Raw genomic sequence first — 15,663 nt, forward strand, 5'->3', positions numbered from 1 at the left:
GTGGACATTGATGATCGATTATTTTGTGGGTGTTGAGTTAATAAAAATATATCGCCGCAATTATAGCCAAGAATAATATCCTTGAATCTTGAAAATATAACTTAACTATTTTAACTACGATAAACAGAAAGTAAAAAAAAATATCCGACTAATATAAATAAAAATAATTCAGCTTGCTTTTAAGTAAACAGTTTTATTATGCACTCTGCCCTTGTCTTTGTTAATTTTTGTACCGTTTTCGGTGATTGTTTCGATAGCGCTTTCGATCCGTTTTCTTGTAATGCAGGAGTGCATTTTTTGCCAAAAACACGTATTGTTATTGGCTGTTTGCCGTTTGTGTATAGTTATTGATCGTATTGCATTATTTGTTTTGTTCATGGTTATTTTCATTTATGCATCAGTTTTTTCAGTTACACCAAGGCAATCATGTCACGACAAAAGCATAAAATGAAGTAAATTATTTACATTTTTTTAATTTCTTAAAAAAAATAAAATTGGAAAAAATTAGAAAGCTCTGTACAGTATTGAACATTTTTCCTAGCCACTACCATAGAGATAGTTTAAATCGTGAAATGTTCAAGTAAGTAAAATTAAAGCAAATTGATTTCTGGCGTAAGTACAAACATCTGCCTAGGTATGCTCGGAATACATGAATAATTGCAATTACGAAAGTAATAACGCAAGGCTTTCAAACTAATCTAATTATAGAATTTTATAAGCCAATATTCCAATATCCATTGAAAACGGTATTGCAGAAATTTACTAATTTTAATAGAATGCAAATGCATTGAATTTTTCTACAAAAAGATTTGAAAACGACAACAATTACCTTTTTTACCTTCGGCAACCTGCAAATTTCGTCGTTCGATTCTGTCAACGCAACGATTACATACTTAATCCTAATTATTTCACGAACTGAAACCAAACAAATATTAAAAAAGCTCGCGCTAACCTACTTAATTTAATAAGTTATTTAGTTAAACTAGAAATGGTGCAAATAACTATCCATTTACGTAAATAAATTACATTTTTCACAAATAGAATTTGCATACTAATAAAGCCGTAAATATATTTAAAATATAAGTAGGTATGCACAACAAATTTACAATTGTTGATAAAGTTGTAAACATGTATCTCTTTCGTCTCGCATAGTTTTGCATATACAGGGTGGGCCATCGAAAGCGAATGACATAAAATCGCAATTTATTTGTCAAGAGAAAATAATTTTATATAGACTTATTTCCAGACCCCTATGGTTAACTCCTTGAGCAGGTTGCAGTTTAAATACGAAGTGGAGTTGAGTGATACCTTTTTCGAAAGGCCTTTCAATTGTGTTGTCGACCTATTTTGATGCCTAGTTTTTGTATTTTTTTTGTGTGATTTACAAAGTCACTTTAGTTTAATAAGTGTTCAAACAGCTGTCCATTAACTTCCATGCATGCATACAAGCTCTCCTCAAATCGGTTTCTTCTACTATCTAGCATTTCTGGAGTTATAAAGTTATAAGGTGACACTCGTTAATACTCCGCTGTCGCGTATGGTTGATTGTGTAGAATAGATCTTAGATTTTAGGTGTCCCCACAAGAAAAAAATCTAACAGCGACAAATCCGGAGATCTTGGTGGCCGTTTTCCTGGAAATACGTGGAGTAAGTCCTCTCGCACCTGATGTGCATAATGCGGAAGAACGCCGTCGTATTGGAACGCTATTTGATTTGGTAAATAATAATTGTTTTCCACTATTTGAATAATGGCAGGTTCGATTACATTTTCCAACAGATCCAAATAAATGTCTCCATTTAGTCTGCCGGGTAAAAAAAAGGGTCTAACCAGATGGTCTGCGAAAATACCAACACACACATTCAGCTTTTGATGAACTTGCGTGTGTGTTTCGAGAAAATTATCGAATTTACATTGTGACCGTTCAGTTCCATTGACAAAAAAGGACACTCATCGGAAAAACAAACGTTAAGTAGAAATGTGGGCCTTAATTTGCTTTGTCTTTTAGTCGCTAATACCTTGGTAGAGATTAAAAAAAAATACATAATAACCTAACATGTACAATGCGTGCGACAAATATTTTATGATTATAATTACTAATGTCACTGTCAGCTGTCGTGGCTGCGCTTAAGTTAGTCGCACATGCTGGTGCCACCATAAAAGCAGCGCAGCAGTTAAATGCCTTCATGTGTGCTCAACAATTAACATTTTTCAATATCGCAATAAAAATTTACCAAAAGCAGAAGTTATGAATAACGCCTGAATAATTGTACTAACTGAGAAGTCGAAGAAGCTGTATATGAAAAAGTGGATGTCAGGTAAGGCTCCATATTATATCCTTTTTGGACATGGAAATTGACGGTTGAAGGTCTAAAACATCTACTATTCACGCAAAGCAAATTAGAACAGTCAAATTAGACCTTAAAAAGCCTGTTTCGGACGCTAAATGGATGAGGGTAAAAGATTATTGGAACTTGTTCGGAAGGATATCAAATATTGGGACAATAGTTTGCGTTCCAAAAACAAAAAAAAACCGCCGATTTTTGAGTTTTTTTTATTTTCTATAATTAATACAGTTTCGCTTCTGAAAAATCGTACTATAATTTTTTTTTAACATATTTGAACACATTATAAGTAGTATAAATTTTAGCATAAAATATTCATCTTTTTGTTCATTCCTATTTGTTATGTAAAAAAGACTCTAAAGAAGTTTTTTTGAGACGTCGGAGAGACTTCTCTGAGGCTGTATTTTACTCGTAAAAACTTTAACGTAAAGTTTTACTACAACGTGCAATAAAGGAAAAGTTGATTACTGAAGGGTAAATTATTTAAACATTAAATTGAAAATCAGAAATTTTTTGTGTTAAAAGTTAAAGAATAAATTATTTCCTTATAAAATTTCCATCGATTGCAAAAAAATCATAGCAATTAAGTAATCGATGTGGAAATTTTATCTGAAAATAACTTTAAAAATCCTTTAACTTTTTACATAAAAAAATTCTTATTTTCAAGAGATTTGACAAGTGCCTTTTTTACATAACAAATAGGAATGAATAAAAATTTATTAATATTTTAAGCTAAAATTTATACCACTTATGGTGTCCAAAGATGTTCAAATTATAGAACGATTTATTAATACGATTGGAAGCGAAACTATAGATATTTATTAAGTACAGAAAATTTAAAAAAACGCAAAAATCGACGTTTTTTTTTGTTTTTTGAGTAAACAAACTACCTGATTTTAATTCAGTTTGTCTCATTTTGTAGGTATTTTCAATACTTAAAAAAAGTGTCAAACTTAAGCATCAACGGTTCCAAAGTTATGCACAAAAAAGTACTTTTCGCACTTTCTTTGTCCCAATATTCTGACATCCTTTCAAAGAACTTAATAATCTTTTACCTTCATCCATTTAGTGCATGAAAAAAATTTAATACAACTCGACTAAAAATTTCAAGACCTTTTATGAGAAAGCGGATGATGGAGGTTATTGACGAAGATCGTGGTTATAATGGCATTAGCTGAATTATGTGAAAGCTTTTAGGATTAAAATACTTATGTGTGGCATACACTTGTAATAACTATTCAACAGTTCAATTTAAATATGTACTGAGCGACGGTTCTTAAAAAGATACCAACGACGATAGAGCTGCAATCAATCGTTCCGAAAGAACTCATTGACAACCGTCCCAGTAACAACGGCTAGTTCCAACTATTGCTTGCTTGTTCGTGCTAAGTTTAAGAAACATATACTGACAATTCATTTAAAAGAATGTGATGTTCCTGATTAACAATTAAACGAGTAAAGCCTTCGCATTAAAAAGGCATAGAGGATGGAAGTCGTCTACAAAGAAAAACTTTCGTTATTAAGAGCTTAATTAACAAGAAAGAATTGAAATGATAACCCACTTTTGTGCGAAGCGATAGCATAAAATCGTCCATCGATATCTAATTTAGCAAACATGAAAGTGAAGGTATTTCTAGAATGCAAATAGAGTGTTTAAGTTCTGTTAACATATGCACAAAACGTTCAATTATCATTAATAAAAATTAAGTAGGGCACATTAGTGATAAAATTCAATAAAATAAGTTTGGTTGAATTGTTTTTGTTTTCATTACAAATAAAGTTGGTTCTCTTTTTGAATCTGCATGTTGAATATCACTTATGCCCCGAGGCGATGAAATATTACGCACGTTCCAAAGCATTGGTATAATGAGCTTGTTACTCTCCAATGAATAAAATATCTGTTTTCAATGGCAAATGCTAAATGTAAATTATGAATCGAGTTTCGTGAATAAAGTTTCTGAAACAGCAAAAGAAGTATAAAGGGTCGGCTGAATTATGTCAAAGTTACGCAATTTCGTGATGTTGATGAAAATTCGGAAATGTCTCGAATTCGCAACATTTCCGGAAACACCCAGAAAACCAAAACCCTAATTTTGTCGTTTTATTTTCTCGATTTTGATATAATGAACATGCCTAATAGAAGCACTCAAATAACAACCAATTTTCCATAGGATCCTGCTTGTCAAATTGCAAAGAGGCACGTTGATGTAACAATCTACCCGACCCTGACCGTCTGCAGTCGTTTCCAAAGTATAAATAATGAATCTCCGATTTCAATCACCCTAAACCCACTTACGTGTAAAACAGAAAATATAGCTAAAAATAGTTGGGCAGATCCTTAAGTGGCAATGGCATTGTGCAGAAATACGATAGGACAATCTACATACCAATTGAAATAAAGCTAAATTTTTTTAATTTTCCATCATAAATATTTCAATAATTGAAATTGCAAAATCTACATTGACTTTTCACCAACCGCTATTTAGAAACTCCATTTCAACACTTCCTAAGTTTTCACCAAATTACTTTAACCACTAGTTACTTTAAAAAGTCACCACCTGCCATAAAAGCAATTGAACTTAATAAGACTTAAGAATCTACCAGGGACGTCTTGATGTTGAGAATAGGATTATCCGATGACTGAAAACTTTCAAAAGTCTTAGTAAAATGGCTGTACAAGCCAATTACTTAACGGATATTCTTGAAAGAAGTATCGTAGCAACGAGGCGTCTTTGTGCAATCCGTTTTCTTGAAAGAACATCTAGGATGTTATGGAGAAACAGTGGGATTATTTTTGAAAAGAAGTGGAACCGATTCGCCCAAAAAAAATATGTTGGCGTTGAAACGTGTTCGTGAAAATAATAATTTGGCCTGCATTAGAATACAAACATTCTCTCATCTGGCATCACATGGTTCCATAAAACTGTGAGAGGAAAAAGCGCATTTACGATAATTTACTGTTGTAAGATGGAAGTCTTCCTTCAGCCTTTTGTTGATTCGATCTTCAAACGTGCGACCAATCCATTAATTGCCATTAATTCAATCATTTCAGCGGTGAAATCTACCTTTCAATGTAGTTTCATTTGGCAACGAGTGCGAGTCATTGAAAGTTTTCATTTTTGGTATAGTAACATTTTGCTGTGTGCCTGCCTAACAGGGCATGTTCTCTGGATAAGTGAACAGGAAAGGATTTTGCACATTACTTGCAGATGAAGCGTGCTTGGACGAAGGAAACTTCTGAACGAAAGTTTCCTGGATTCGAAAAGAGTGGCAGTTTTGGTTGGGACCTTTTTTTACTAGGGCTGGGTTCTCGCAATAGCTACACGACGAAAAAGAGACATGTATAGAAAATCCCTGACTGCATGCCTGCTGCTGGGGGGCTCTCCATTACGTAACTAGAACCCCCCTGACCTTAATTAACTGGGTCGTCCCAAAACATGATGAGGGTTGAGGCTCACTAATCTGTGAATGAATTTAGTCCAAGGGTGGTCAGATACCAATGCAACCTTGCAAAATATGGAACGTTTTTGATAGAAACAACCATATTATTATATGGTTTGCATGTATACATAAAATGCCTGATTACTTAGAACCAAGCCCGACTTACACAACGATATAATTTAGCATGGCTCCCGCAGCCAAACAGGCAAACAAATACTGAAGAATCTGCTGTGAAGACCTTACTTCCGACCTAGAAGTCTTGTGTGGGGCCTTTAAAGAGTACATAAAACGCTGTAAAAAAGTAATTCTCACGAGAAGCTGAGATATTCGCAGAAAACTGAATCTTAATTTGATAGCAATATATTTGTCGTATCGGCAAATGACGTTATTTCTCATTATCATTGCATAAATATGTGTTGCATTATGCGCAAATATGCAAAGCTTGCAGATGAAAGTAAAAAACAAAAATAAGATAACCAATTGAGAAGAATTCCGTGTTTTCAATTGAGTTCCTAAACCAACTACATAAAATCCAAACTGCAGAACAGCAAAACTTTACATCATCACCTCAGTTCTAAAATTCTGTTTCACTTGTTTGCAGTAATATTTTGATTTCATATGAAAAGTAGATGTAAGAAACCTCCTGGTGAATATAGTTTATGGAACACTAGAAATGTGGCTCATTTTAAAACTAAATTCCGATATTTTTGTCTTGAAACACTCCCTTAAAATATGCAATTCAGGAACATCTGGCCACATTACTAAGGGTTTTAAAGATTATAGCCTAATTTGAGTAATGTGTGGAAAATAATTTTTCGCTGTGGTGGTATATTGTCTACGTAAAAAATTACTTAAGCAATTTATATTAGCAGACTCAAACAGACATAAATCATAAACTAAATAGTTGTCTTATCCGTCACGAAATGCTTAATACAGACTCTGTTTCAAAACAGTTTTGATGGATAATTCGTCCGAAAATTAAAAAATATTTACATTTACTAAAAAAACCATGAATACCTCTCAACAATATAGAACTTATCTACATACTATTTTCTCTGGTTTCTTAAAGTTTACTCTGTAAGTTTACCCTTGTATTTTTGTATACAAATTTCCTGCCTTTTCGTTGATGGTGGTGATTATAGATGTGGATAATGAACAATTACTGTAAAAATTCGGAAAACGTTACGAATATTATCTTGGTTACCACGTCTTACCATAAATAACTCCGCACCCCGTTACCAGCATTTTTTATATAAAAATACGGAAATTTGTAGGACACTGAATGTTCTCTGTCGTTTTGTTAACTCGGTCTTCATAGAAGGGAATTTTGTGTGCCACTCCCCGTAATTTTGCTTCAAAACTTTAACACAAACAATAAATTTTAATAAAACAGCAGGGCACCGATATTCACTGATTCATTTTGAAACTTTTCTGTCTTGTTTTTTCTTTTTATTTTATCTTATATTTGAGATTTTTAATGAAATTAGCGACAATTTATTGCCACAGACACGTAAATTTAATCTATTGTTATAACAGTACGTGTGATTTGTGTAAACTGATGTTTCTGAACGAAATTGTGAAAAGTCCATTTCAATTCTGGTGTTAAGTGCTATAAAAAATGAAATACAAAATCACAAATATCTAGTAAATACCATTTACGGCAAGCTTTTAAGAAGAAATTAAAAAAAAAAAACAATTTATAATAATAAGTGCATTTTACAATACACCTTTCTCCTCTACGAGCTTCTGTAATAACAGCAGCTGTTATTTGAACGGGAATATTTTTTATTTTATCACAGTTCCTAATACTATGAATCAATTGCTCTCGAGTTTTTACAAGCATTTCATAGGCAATTGATTCTGGATGTCCACAAACAAAATAATCCAAAAGATTCAGGTCAGGCGAGCGCGGCAGACAACATGCAGACAACTCATTGGTTCTTCGCAAGGAACGCACATATTGTAGCTGGATCGTTGTTGGGTAACGAAATGTACGAATTGTAAATTTGTTTATGTAGAAACTAAAGCATCTACAAAAATATAGACTTTTCCTTGGAGCAGACCTTGCACGGGTTGTAAACGAAAAACACATATATCATTTTCTAGATTGAAATAAACTATGTACTTCAGTTATCGACATCAAAAGTCGCATAATTTGCCGCTTTTGTCGTTGCACAAGCCATGTATCGGAAAAGAACGATGAAAATCTATAAACACCTGTTCTACTCGGGAAGGGTGAGAGGTACTCTTGAATGGCCGCGTTAGAATTGCCATGGTTTACTGTAAAGTTTACGGGACTAGACAGCTACATTGTCACAAAATTTTAATAAACATCTCATAAACAAAACAAAATATAAAGAAAACAAGAGGCAAACAAATTTTAAGATGAATTAGTCAATGGCCCTGTGCGAATGTTTTATTTGGTAACCTTCGTTGTTGATTTGAAAACAAAATAAACAAAATATAAGGGCATGGCCAACAAAATACACTTCCAAGAAGGTTGGGTGCTTACAACTTAAGAAGCAGGAGTTATAAGAGCATTAAAAGTGTCAGAATAATTATTCAATCAGTTGAGTGGTTCGAAGTTTGAGGTAGAAGCTAGAAAAATATTTCAACGTTTATTATCTGGCAATTCATATCCTAACATTATTCTGGCCTATTCTATCGATATCTGAAGCTATCAAAACTAAACCTGTGTCACTATACAAGGTGTTTCATGAGGAAGGGGCATTATTTTAACCACGTAATCTACGTCGCAAATTAACCCTAGTTTGTTTTAAAAACGATAACGCTAAGATGCTTCGTTGCAGATGTACAGGGTGTAATTTAATTTTAAAAAGTTGAAATGAAAAATGTCAACAAAACGAATGGCGATATTTTAACGAAATTTTCCAGGCATCAATAGCTAGGGAAGACGCACGTATTGCAAAAAAAATTGTTAATTTTTACCTGTTTTGTTAATGTTTGAATTGAAGTAGGTACATGAAAACTGATGCCAGTTCTTGCTAACATTATTAATTGATCATTTCATTTTTTCCTTATCATCAATTTCGGTAGCGTGCAGGTACGCACGCCACTGACAAAATTATTTTATTGCGAAACAAGTGTCTTCCCTAACTATTGATCCCTGGCAAATTTTGTTAAAATATCTGCAAATACTATTTATTCGGCAATGACGCATATAGCTTACATTTGAAAAGTATTTAGTTCCACATTTTACAGGAGGCTGGAGCTAAAGATCAAGAGTGATTTACTTTTGGAAAGGTCATTTCAAACCCAAGTCAAGTATGATAAAAATATACAGAACATCCCATTTATAAATTTGTCCTTTCTGTTAATAACATTCCTAAATGGTAAGAGATATTGACATACGGTTTTCGTAATTAATGTTGCCGTACAAAAGGAGGTTCAGACATCGACATTCGTTTTTGTGCATCTTCTATATAATAGGAGCTTCCATTTAAAAGAGTCCAATTTGCCCAGTTCCAGATTAATCGAATAGATGAGACATATATTTTTCTGGAGAAAAGACGATATTTATCTCGGAAATGATACACGGAACTGCCTCTATTCACCCGATATAGAAGCAACAATTAAAAAAATTAATAAGGTATTTCATATATGCAAAGAAAATTGCTGGCGTCAAGATATTTTTATACGGGGTTATTTTACCCTTCACTCATCGTCAATCGTTAGTTTGGAATATCTACTTATCCAAGATCTACTGGATCCAAGAGTTCATTATTGAAAATCGCAAAACGCTTATTTATTTATTTTATTTGTTTGAAAAGACTGATTTTCAATAGTTATGCTACAATCTTTTTTTAACGCTAAACGTATTAAAATAACCTTTTCAATGCTATTGCTGCTACTTGAATATTTGCCCGTGCTAAGATAACACCGCAATTGTACTATTACTTAATATTTACTAGTAACTCTGTCATTTGAAATAATTACACGTTCCAGTATTGCATCTAAATACTTATCCAACTGTTTAACGTCTGCTTAGAATTAAATTGCAATTAACTTGCCGTCAGTCGTAGAATAAGATTAAAGTTTTACTGTAGATTAATTAAGGATTCAGGCATTTTTACGAGGAAAAAAACATTTTGTTTTTAACGGATAAATATTTTTACGTGTTTATTCTAATTTGAGTTCCATGTGAAACTTCACTTTAAAGTCTGACTTATATCGAATTTGAACTGTGCGTGGAGAATGGTACTGAATTAGAATTAATACTCAACAGGACAGCTGTATGTTACTGCATTCATTTAAATTACTTACCCCCTATATACCTTAATACGCAAGACCGCAACTAAAATTAAATTAAATAACTTTGACTGAAAATTTAGAAATCCCACATACACCGAACGGTTTCCATTGTTGTATAAAAAATCTTATATGAAAATTACAACAAAAAGAAAGTGATTAGCAAACTGTTTAGTATGCATGTTGCCGCTCAAATAATACTTCCACGAGTGCTCATAAGGGTAATCAACCCTGAACATGCGGGTGATCAATATGTGTTTTTATTCCTGGAATTTAGCAAATCCCCATCACTTCTCTTGAAATAAAGGTCAAAACGTACACGTAACATTAATGGGGACTTTTTAAGTCAGTAACATTAATAAAAACAAGTTACTGATTAAAACGTGAGTTGCATAGCTAATGCAATGAGAAACAATAAGATTTTTATAATTTTTGTAACTGCATTGTTTTTTGAAATTGTATGTTAGTACTTGTATTAATATTTAAATTTATGGTTTATATCAACAACTGGGTGACTGGATCAATGAACAATGAGTAAATAAAAACACAACAAATCGTGTCCCAATTCGCCAAATCGATAAAACAGTTAAGATAAAAAAACACAGTGTAGTTGATCTTTCAAATAAATAATGTTTTTTTTCATCGATTTCCAGAAAATAGATAAGTTAACAAAACGAATCTAAAAAAGTTTCAATTCATCCCTATATGGTGTTTAGATTTGAAGCGTCAACATAGCAAATTTCACACACAATTTGTATGTTATTTTGTTAGGAATGTACCAGATCAGTATCCTCAATTTTGCTCACTTATTAAAGTAATATTTAGATGTTGGACTATTTTTGTGATATTTGTTGAAATCATGCAATCATAATCTTTAACATAAAAATCGTAGCATCAGGCGCCACGTCAACAATGCGATTTTCAATTAACCACATTTTACATCTGGTAATCGATATAAGAAAGTGCATTTTGATCAAGAACGCGAAGGTTTCAAGGCTAGAACTTATTGTGTTGCTATTGGAAAATTATGACAGAACGTATTATTTAGCAAATGCGCGTTTTCCGAAAGGCGACATGCAATAAATTAACTAGTTACAAATATATCGACAGCAAAATCCAACAAATAAATTAAAACGCGGGATTCATAAATTTTAATAATTATTACGAATGCCATCCACAGGTGACTTAATTATATTACCTTACACGCTACATGAAATGTGAAAATAATATATGGGTGTTCTCTATAAAAATGGCTAAAAGAAATGAAATGTGGACATAGAACTTGTATGTGTATATGGTTAGACGGTTTACATTATCGACGTGCTTTGTAACTAAATTGGTAGTATTATTGATAAAATTTAATTTATACAAGTTTTTAAGTCTTAGAGACAACACGTATTTAACTTGAGTCGATAAGCAAAACCATAAAGCTCACACGTTCTTAGCATCGGATATATTGAACGAATTCTCGATTCTCGTATTTCTTAACAAAAACAAAACAATAATGGAATTCACGATTGACAAGGAACAATTTAGCTAAATTATCTGTTTTAAGAAATTTTAAATTCCCAGAATTATATACAAAACAGTAGCTAAGATTGAACTCAAATCAACCACTAACGGTCAAGAAAGTCGTTTGAACAAGACAGAGTATCAGAATTTGCAATATTATCTAATTTTAATAAAGAAAAGCAAATCACATGAACAGTTTTTAATTTTAAAAAAATAACTTTTATTGACAATGGTTTCAACTGAACTAAAAATGAACAAATAAGTTGAACCTGTTTATTCCACTTATTCCAGATAAATTTTAAAAAGTCGGTCAAAAATAATATAAAACGATTGTCTTCAAAATGGAAAATTCAATTAGTAGCAAACTTACAAAAACAAAACCGACTGAACTGAAAATACCAAAAATTGTATTTATAAAATCCCTGTTGTTAGAAAATTCACACCTGGGAAACCTCAAAACCATTTCAGATTCATAATTTCATAGGTCACACCTTTGTCAACATTCTTTTGATAATTGTCACAGAATCAAATTAAGATTTAATTTTAATTTGATTTTAATTTGCAAAAAAGTCAAGTACAGATTTTAAAAAATTAAATCACGAAACATTTTTAGCTTTATGATCATTTAATCTAGACAGTCTCAACTAAATCTAAACTCTGAAGAAGGCCAAAGACACATATCTACAACTAAATTTAAATAGTTACAGGCTCTCCTTGGTTCTAAGGTTCTGGGACATTCTTTGGTTCAAAAAAAGGATCTTTTGAAAAGTTTATTCTTATGTAAGACTTCTATTTTGATCAAGCATTTATCCGTTTTAGGTTTTTGGCAAGTGGTGAATTCTTGAGTGTCCTGGTGCAAAAACTACCATTGATTTATTTTACTTTCATGCACTAATCCCTTTTCGACATTTTTCTGCTCTCGGTAAAATCTTGTAACATTCATTTGATCACCCTTTTGATCACCCATGTGCTTGCGATGGACCCAAAATTACACCCAATTATCCCGATATTTCAAAAGCATAATTTTTTGAAGAACTTTAAACAGCAAGCTACTAGCCGGATATTTTTCCTTAATAAAAGTTAGGTCAGATTGTCCTCGGTTGCGCCAAAGAATTTTGCGAAGCCTTTTTGATCATATGCACGCCCTATATATTTAGTTTTAATCGTCTTTTTATTGTGCTACTATTATATTCTTTTTAAACATTTTTCATCGTGTTTATAAGATTATTTATATGAAAGGAACACTCATTATCGAGTTATAATAAAGAACGTGAAGAAATTCGGCCTTTCTAAAATACGTTACAAATACTCTTGGTCCACCTCTCATGGTGATTAGTGCCCTGTTCATGAAGGACACTGCATTTTCTTAATTATTTTAAATTGTAAGACTGACGATTCAACGTAATTCCATATAGTGAAAGTTTTAAATAGCATTTGAGTTTTCGTTACATTGGCAAGGCGTCTGGAGTCAAAAATGCTTTCTTGAAAAACTTTTTATAATATTCCAATGAATATTAATTTAAATCGATAAATAACTGAAAAGATTGAGAAGACGGCTAACATTTAATTTCCTTTTTATTTAAATTTTGTATAGTTTGCTAAGCAGCACGAGGCTTCTGTTATTGCGGATAGCCCATATAACACACCTTTTACATGTTCTTGAAATACCTTAAATACTTATGAAATAATTTTTTTAAGGTTAACTGACTATTTCAGCATGGGCATTTTCCACAGGGCTAACTAGGAAACGCTGTGCGAAACATTTTTGGAATAGGCAGCTTCACATAAAATTACTCTATTTTGAATATTAAATGGGATAAAATTGTTGATATTTCGGGTTTCTATCTAAAAAAAATGGGGTTTTTCAATTTCAATCTTAAACTTATTTTTAGTACCTAGTCTGGATTAACGGAAATCAAACTGTTATAAAACGTATAATGAAGTAACTGTTTTCGAATAAGGACTCGGTCCCAAAATAAGAAATAATTTCTTCTCATAGGAAAAACTTTTTTTGAGTCTTCAAATGATATTTTTGACTAGAATTTAAAATGCCCCAAAAACGATTCGTTTTCAGCATTATCAAGGAATTCAAAAATTGTATAACATATAGGGTATTCCATCTACAATAGGGCCCTTGGGACTTTGTAGAGCGATCAGTCTGGACGGTAGACTGAACAATTTGTACACCCCACGCCATTACAGCTGGTGTAAGTAAACGCCTCGTAGATCAATATGAACGTTTTTGGTTTAAAACTATTCCAAGCATCACATATTCAGCGGGTATTGCACACAATTTGTGCTTAAATGGCACATTTGTTTTGGAACAAAGGCGAAATGTTATTTATCAGAAAAGTGCAGTCCATAAATCATATTGTATTTCAGTTTGAATCACCGTCTGTGTACGTTGATGGAGTTTGCTTATCTCAAACTCTTATCGGTTATTGTGTTCTTTACTATTTTGGGTATGTGGTTTTTTACTATTTGATATTCGCATAAAGGTTCGAAAAATTGTGTTTTGTAGTTAGTAATTCTCTACAAAAGCGGTCTAATTTTTCGATAATATATCAGCATACGACCAGAATACATACTACTACTTTTCTTGGTACCTAATTTGAAACGATAAAATGGTCAATTTGCAGAAGTCAGTAGGTTATTTCAGTAAAGTTCAGTGCCCTTCAAGGCGTTCCAAAATTTGACCAATGACATACTAGAAGATGTTTTCTGCTGCGAAAAAGCCATGTAATTTTAATTTAAGTTGATTTGAATTTCAGTTCATTCATGTAGCAACTGTGTACATGTGAATGTAAAGAATTAAATATATTAACGGCCATTTAAATGTATTAACCAGTTTACCTATTTTTTTCATTTCGCTAAAGAACTTTTGTCAAAATAAAGTTCTGGATCCTTTCTGTGGCTTTTCGTTTAATAGCGAATTGGGGCAGTTCGGCTTCGGCCTTCGACCGATTAGGCGCAACCTGTAAATCTCAACATTCTCATTTCTGATATTAACCCTCTGCGGCGCAAACGGCAAAATTACAGTAGTGGACTGATCTGTTAATTCCAATAATTTTAAATTGCCTTGCAAAACTTTTCTAATATCGCCGATAATTAACTAAAAAATTCGTAATCAATTAATAGGTAGTGACAAATAAATTCTCAAGTTCCCACAACGCAAAAATGTGCGAAAAAAGTCTGTTACATTTTTGCATTTCTCACGAAATACCGACTCCTAGAAACTTAGTGTCTCTCGTAAAGTATAACTATGAAACGTCTGCGAATGCTTATTTATGGAGTTCTGATAAGCATTATTTTAAATATTTTGCTATATTCGTAGGCGGTTGGAATGTAAGTCTGTTGTCCGACGAATTTACTATCAATGAACCGTTTTTTGTAGGGTCAACAGTCTTTTGCCTGAAAGTAAATTGTTTGTGTTGAGCGTTTGTGTGAACCCCTTTATTGTCGCGCCAAGGACGGCTTTTAAGGGTGACAAAACATGTAAATAAAGCACAATATTTCGTGTCTAGGCTTACCTGGAGCAAGACTGGGGGGTAATAGCTTCTCTTTCGCTCGCTCATCATCTGTAGCGGCACTGAAACTGTTAAAGTTAGTCCCCTCGTCTCGGGAATCACTAAAACTATTATAATTATTTGTCTCTTGTGCCCGAGACACTTTGAATCGCTCCTGCATCGTAGAAAACCGGTAGTACGTTCAAACACGGTTTCAAAAGTAACGAAATAATAACATAAACCGTAGTTTTGAAAACAACAAACGATCGAACTATTTACTTTTGAATTTTAGAACGAAAAACTGTCCCAAAGGTGCCAACCTCCTAGCGTGAACCTAAACACCAGCTAGAAAACAGTTTACTGTACAATAGGGAGCTACGTTAAGCAGATGGTATTAAATTAGATTATGTTTATCGCACTAGGGCGACATCTCTAGCATGCTAAAAGGTATAATTATCCAGTATACCAGGGCCGCGCCATCTGGAAAATGTTGACCAAACCATTACGATACAGATGTCTATTAAATAAATTAAGTCGCCCCATGTTAAAAGGCTATAATTTAACTCATTAACGCCCAGCGACCTTTTATAGA

General features: G+C 32.8%; 2 protein-coding genes across 3 annotated transcripts in view; one reads left to right on the forward strand and one right to left on the reverse strand.

Annotated features, from left to right (window-relative positions):
* Positions 1 to 15,456, reverse strand: part of LOC109537955 (solute carrier family 12 member 6) — a 98,466-nt gene extending 83,010 nt beyond the window's left edge. For both annotated transcript variants that reach the window (XM_019904955.2, XM_019904953.2), the window contains exon 1: positions 15,096 to 15,456. In XM_019904955.2, the coding sequence (XP_019760514.2) occupies positions 15,096 to 15,252 (157 nt within the window). In that variant the 5' untranslated portion in view covers positions 15,253 to 15,456. The remainder of the gene's footprint in view (positions 1 to 15,095) is intronic.
* Positions 13,783 to 15,663, forward strand: part of LOC125502661 — a 7,190-nt gene continuing 5,309 nt past the window's right edge. Inside the window, exon 1 of the mRNA XM_048661561.1 lies at positions 13,783 to 14,027. Coding sequence (XP_048517518.1) covers positions 13,870 to 14,027 — 158 coding nt within the window. The 5' untranslated portion in view covers positions 13,783 to 13,869. The remainder of the gene's footprint in view (positions 14,028 to 15,663) is intronic.

Source organism: Dendroctonus ponderosae, unplaced genomic scaffold, assembly GCF_020466585.1.
Source record: "Dendroctonus ponderosae isolate FM_Combo_2020 unplaced genomic scaffold, Dpon_F_20191213v2 Dpon_F_20191213_1, whole genome shotgun sequence".
Lineage (NCBI taxonomy): Eukaryota > Metazoa > Arthropoda > Insecta > Coleoptera > Curculionidae > Dendroctonus > Dendroctonus ponderosae.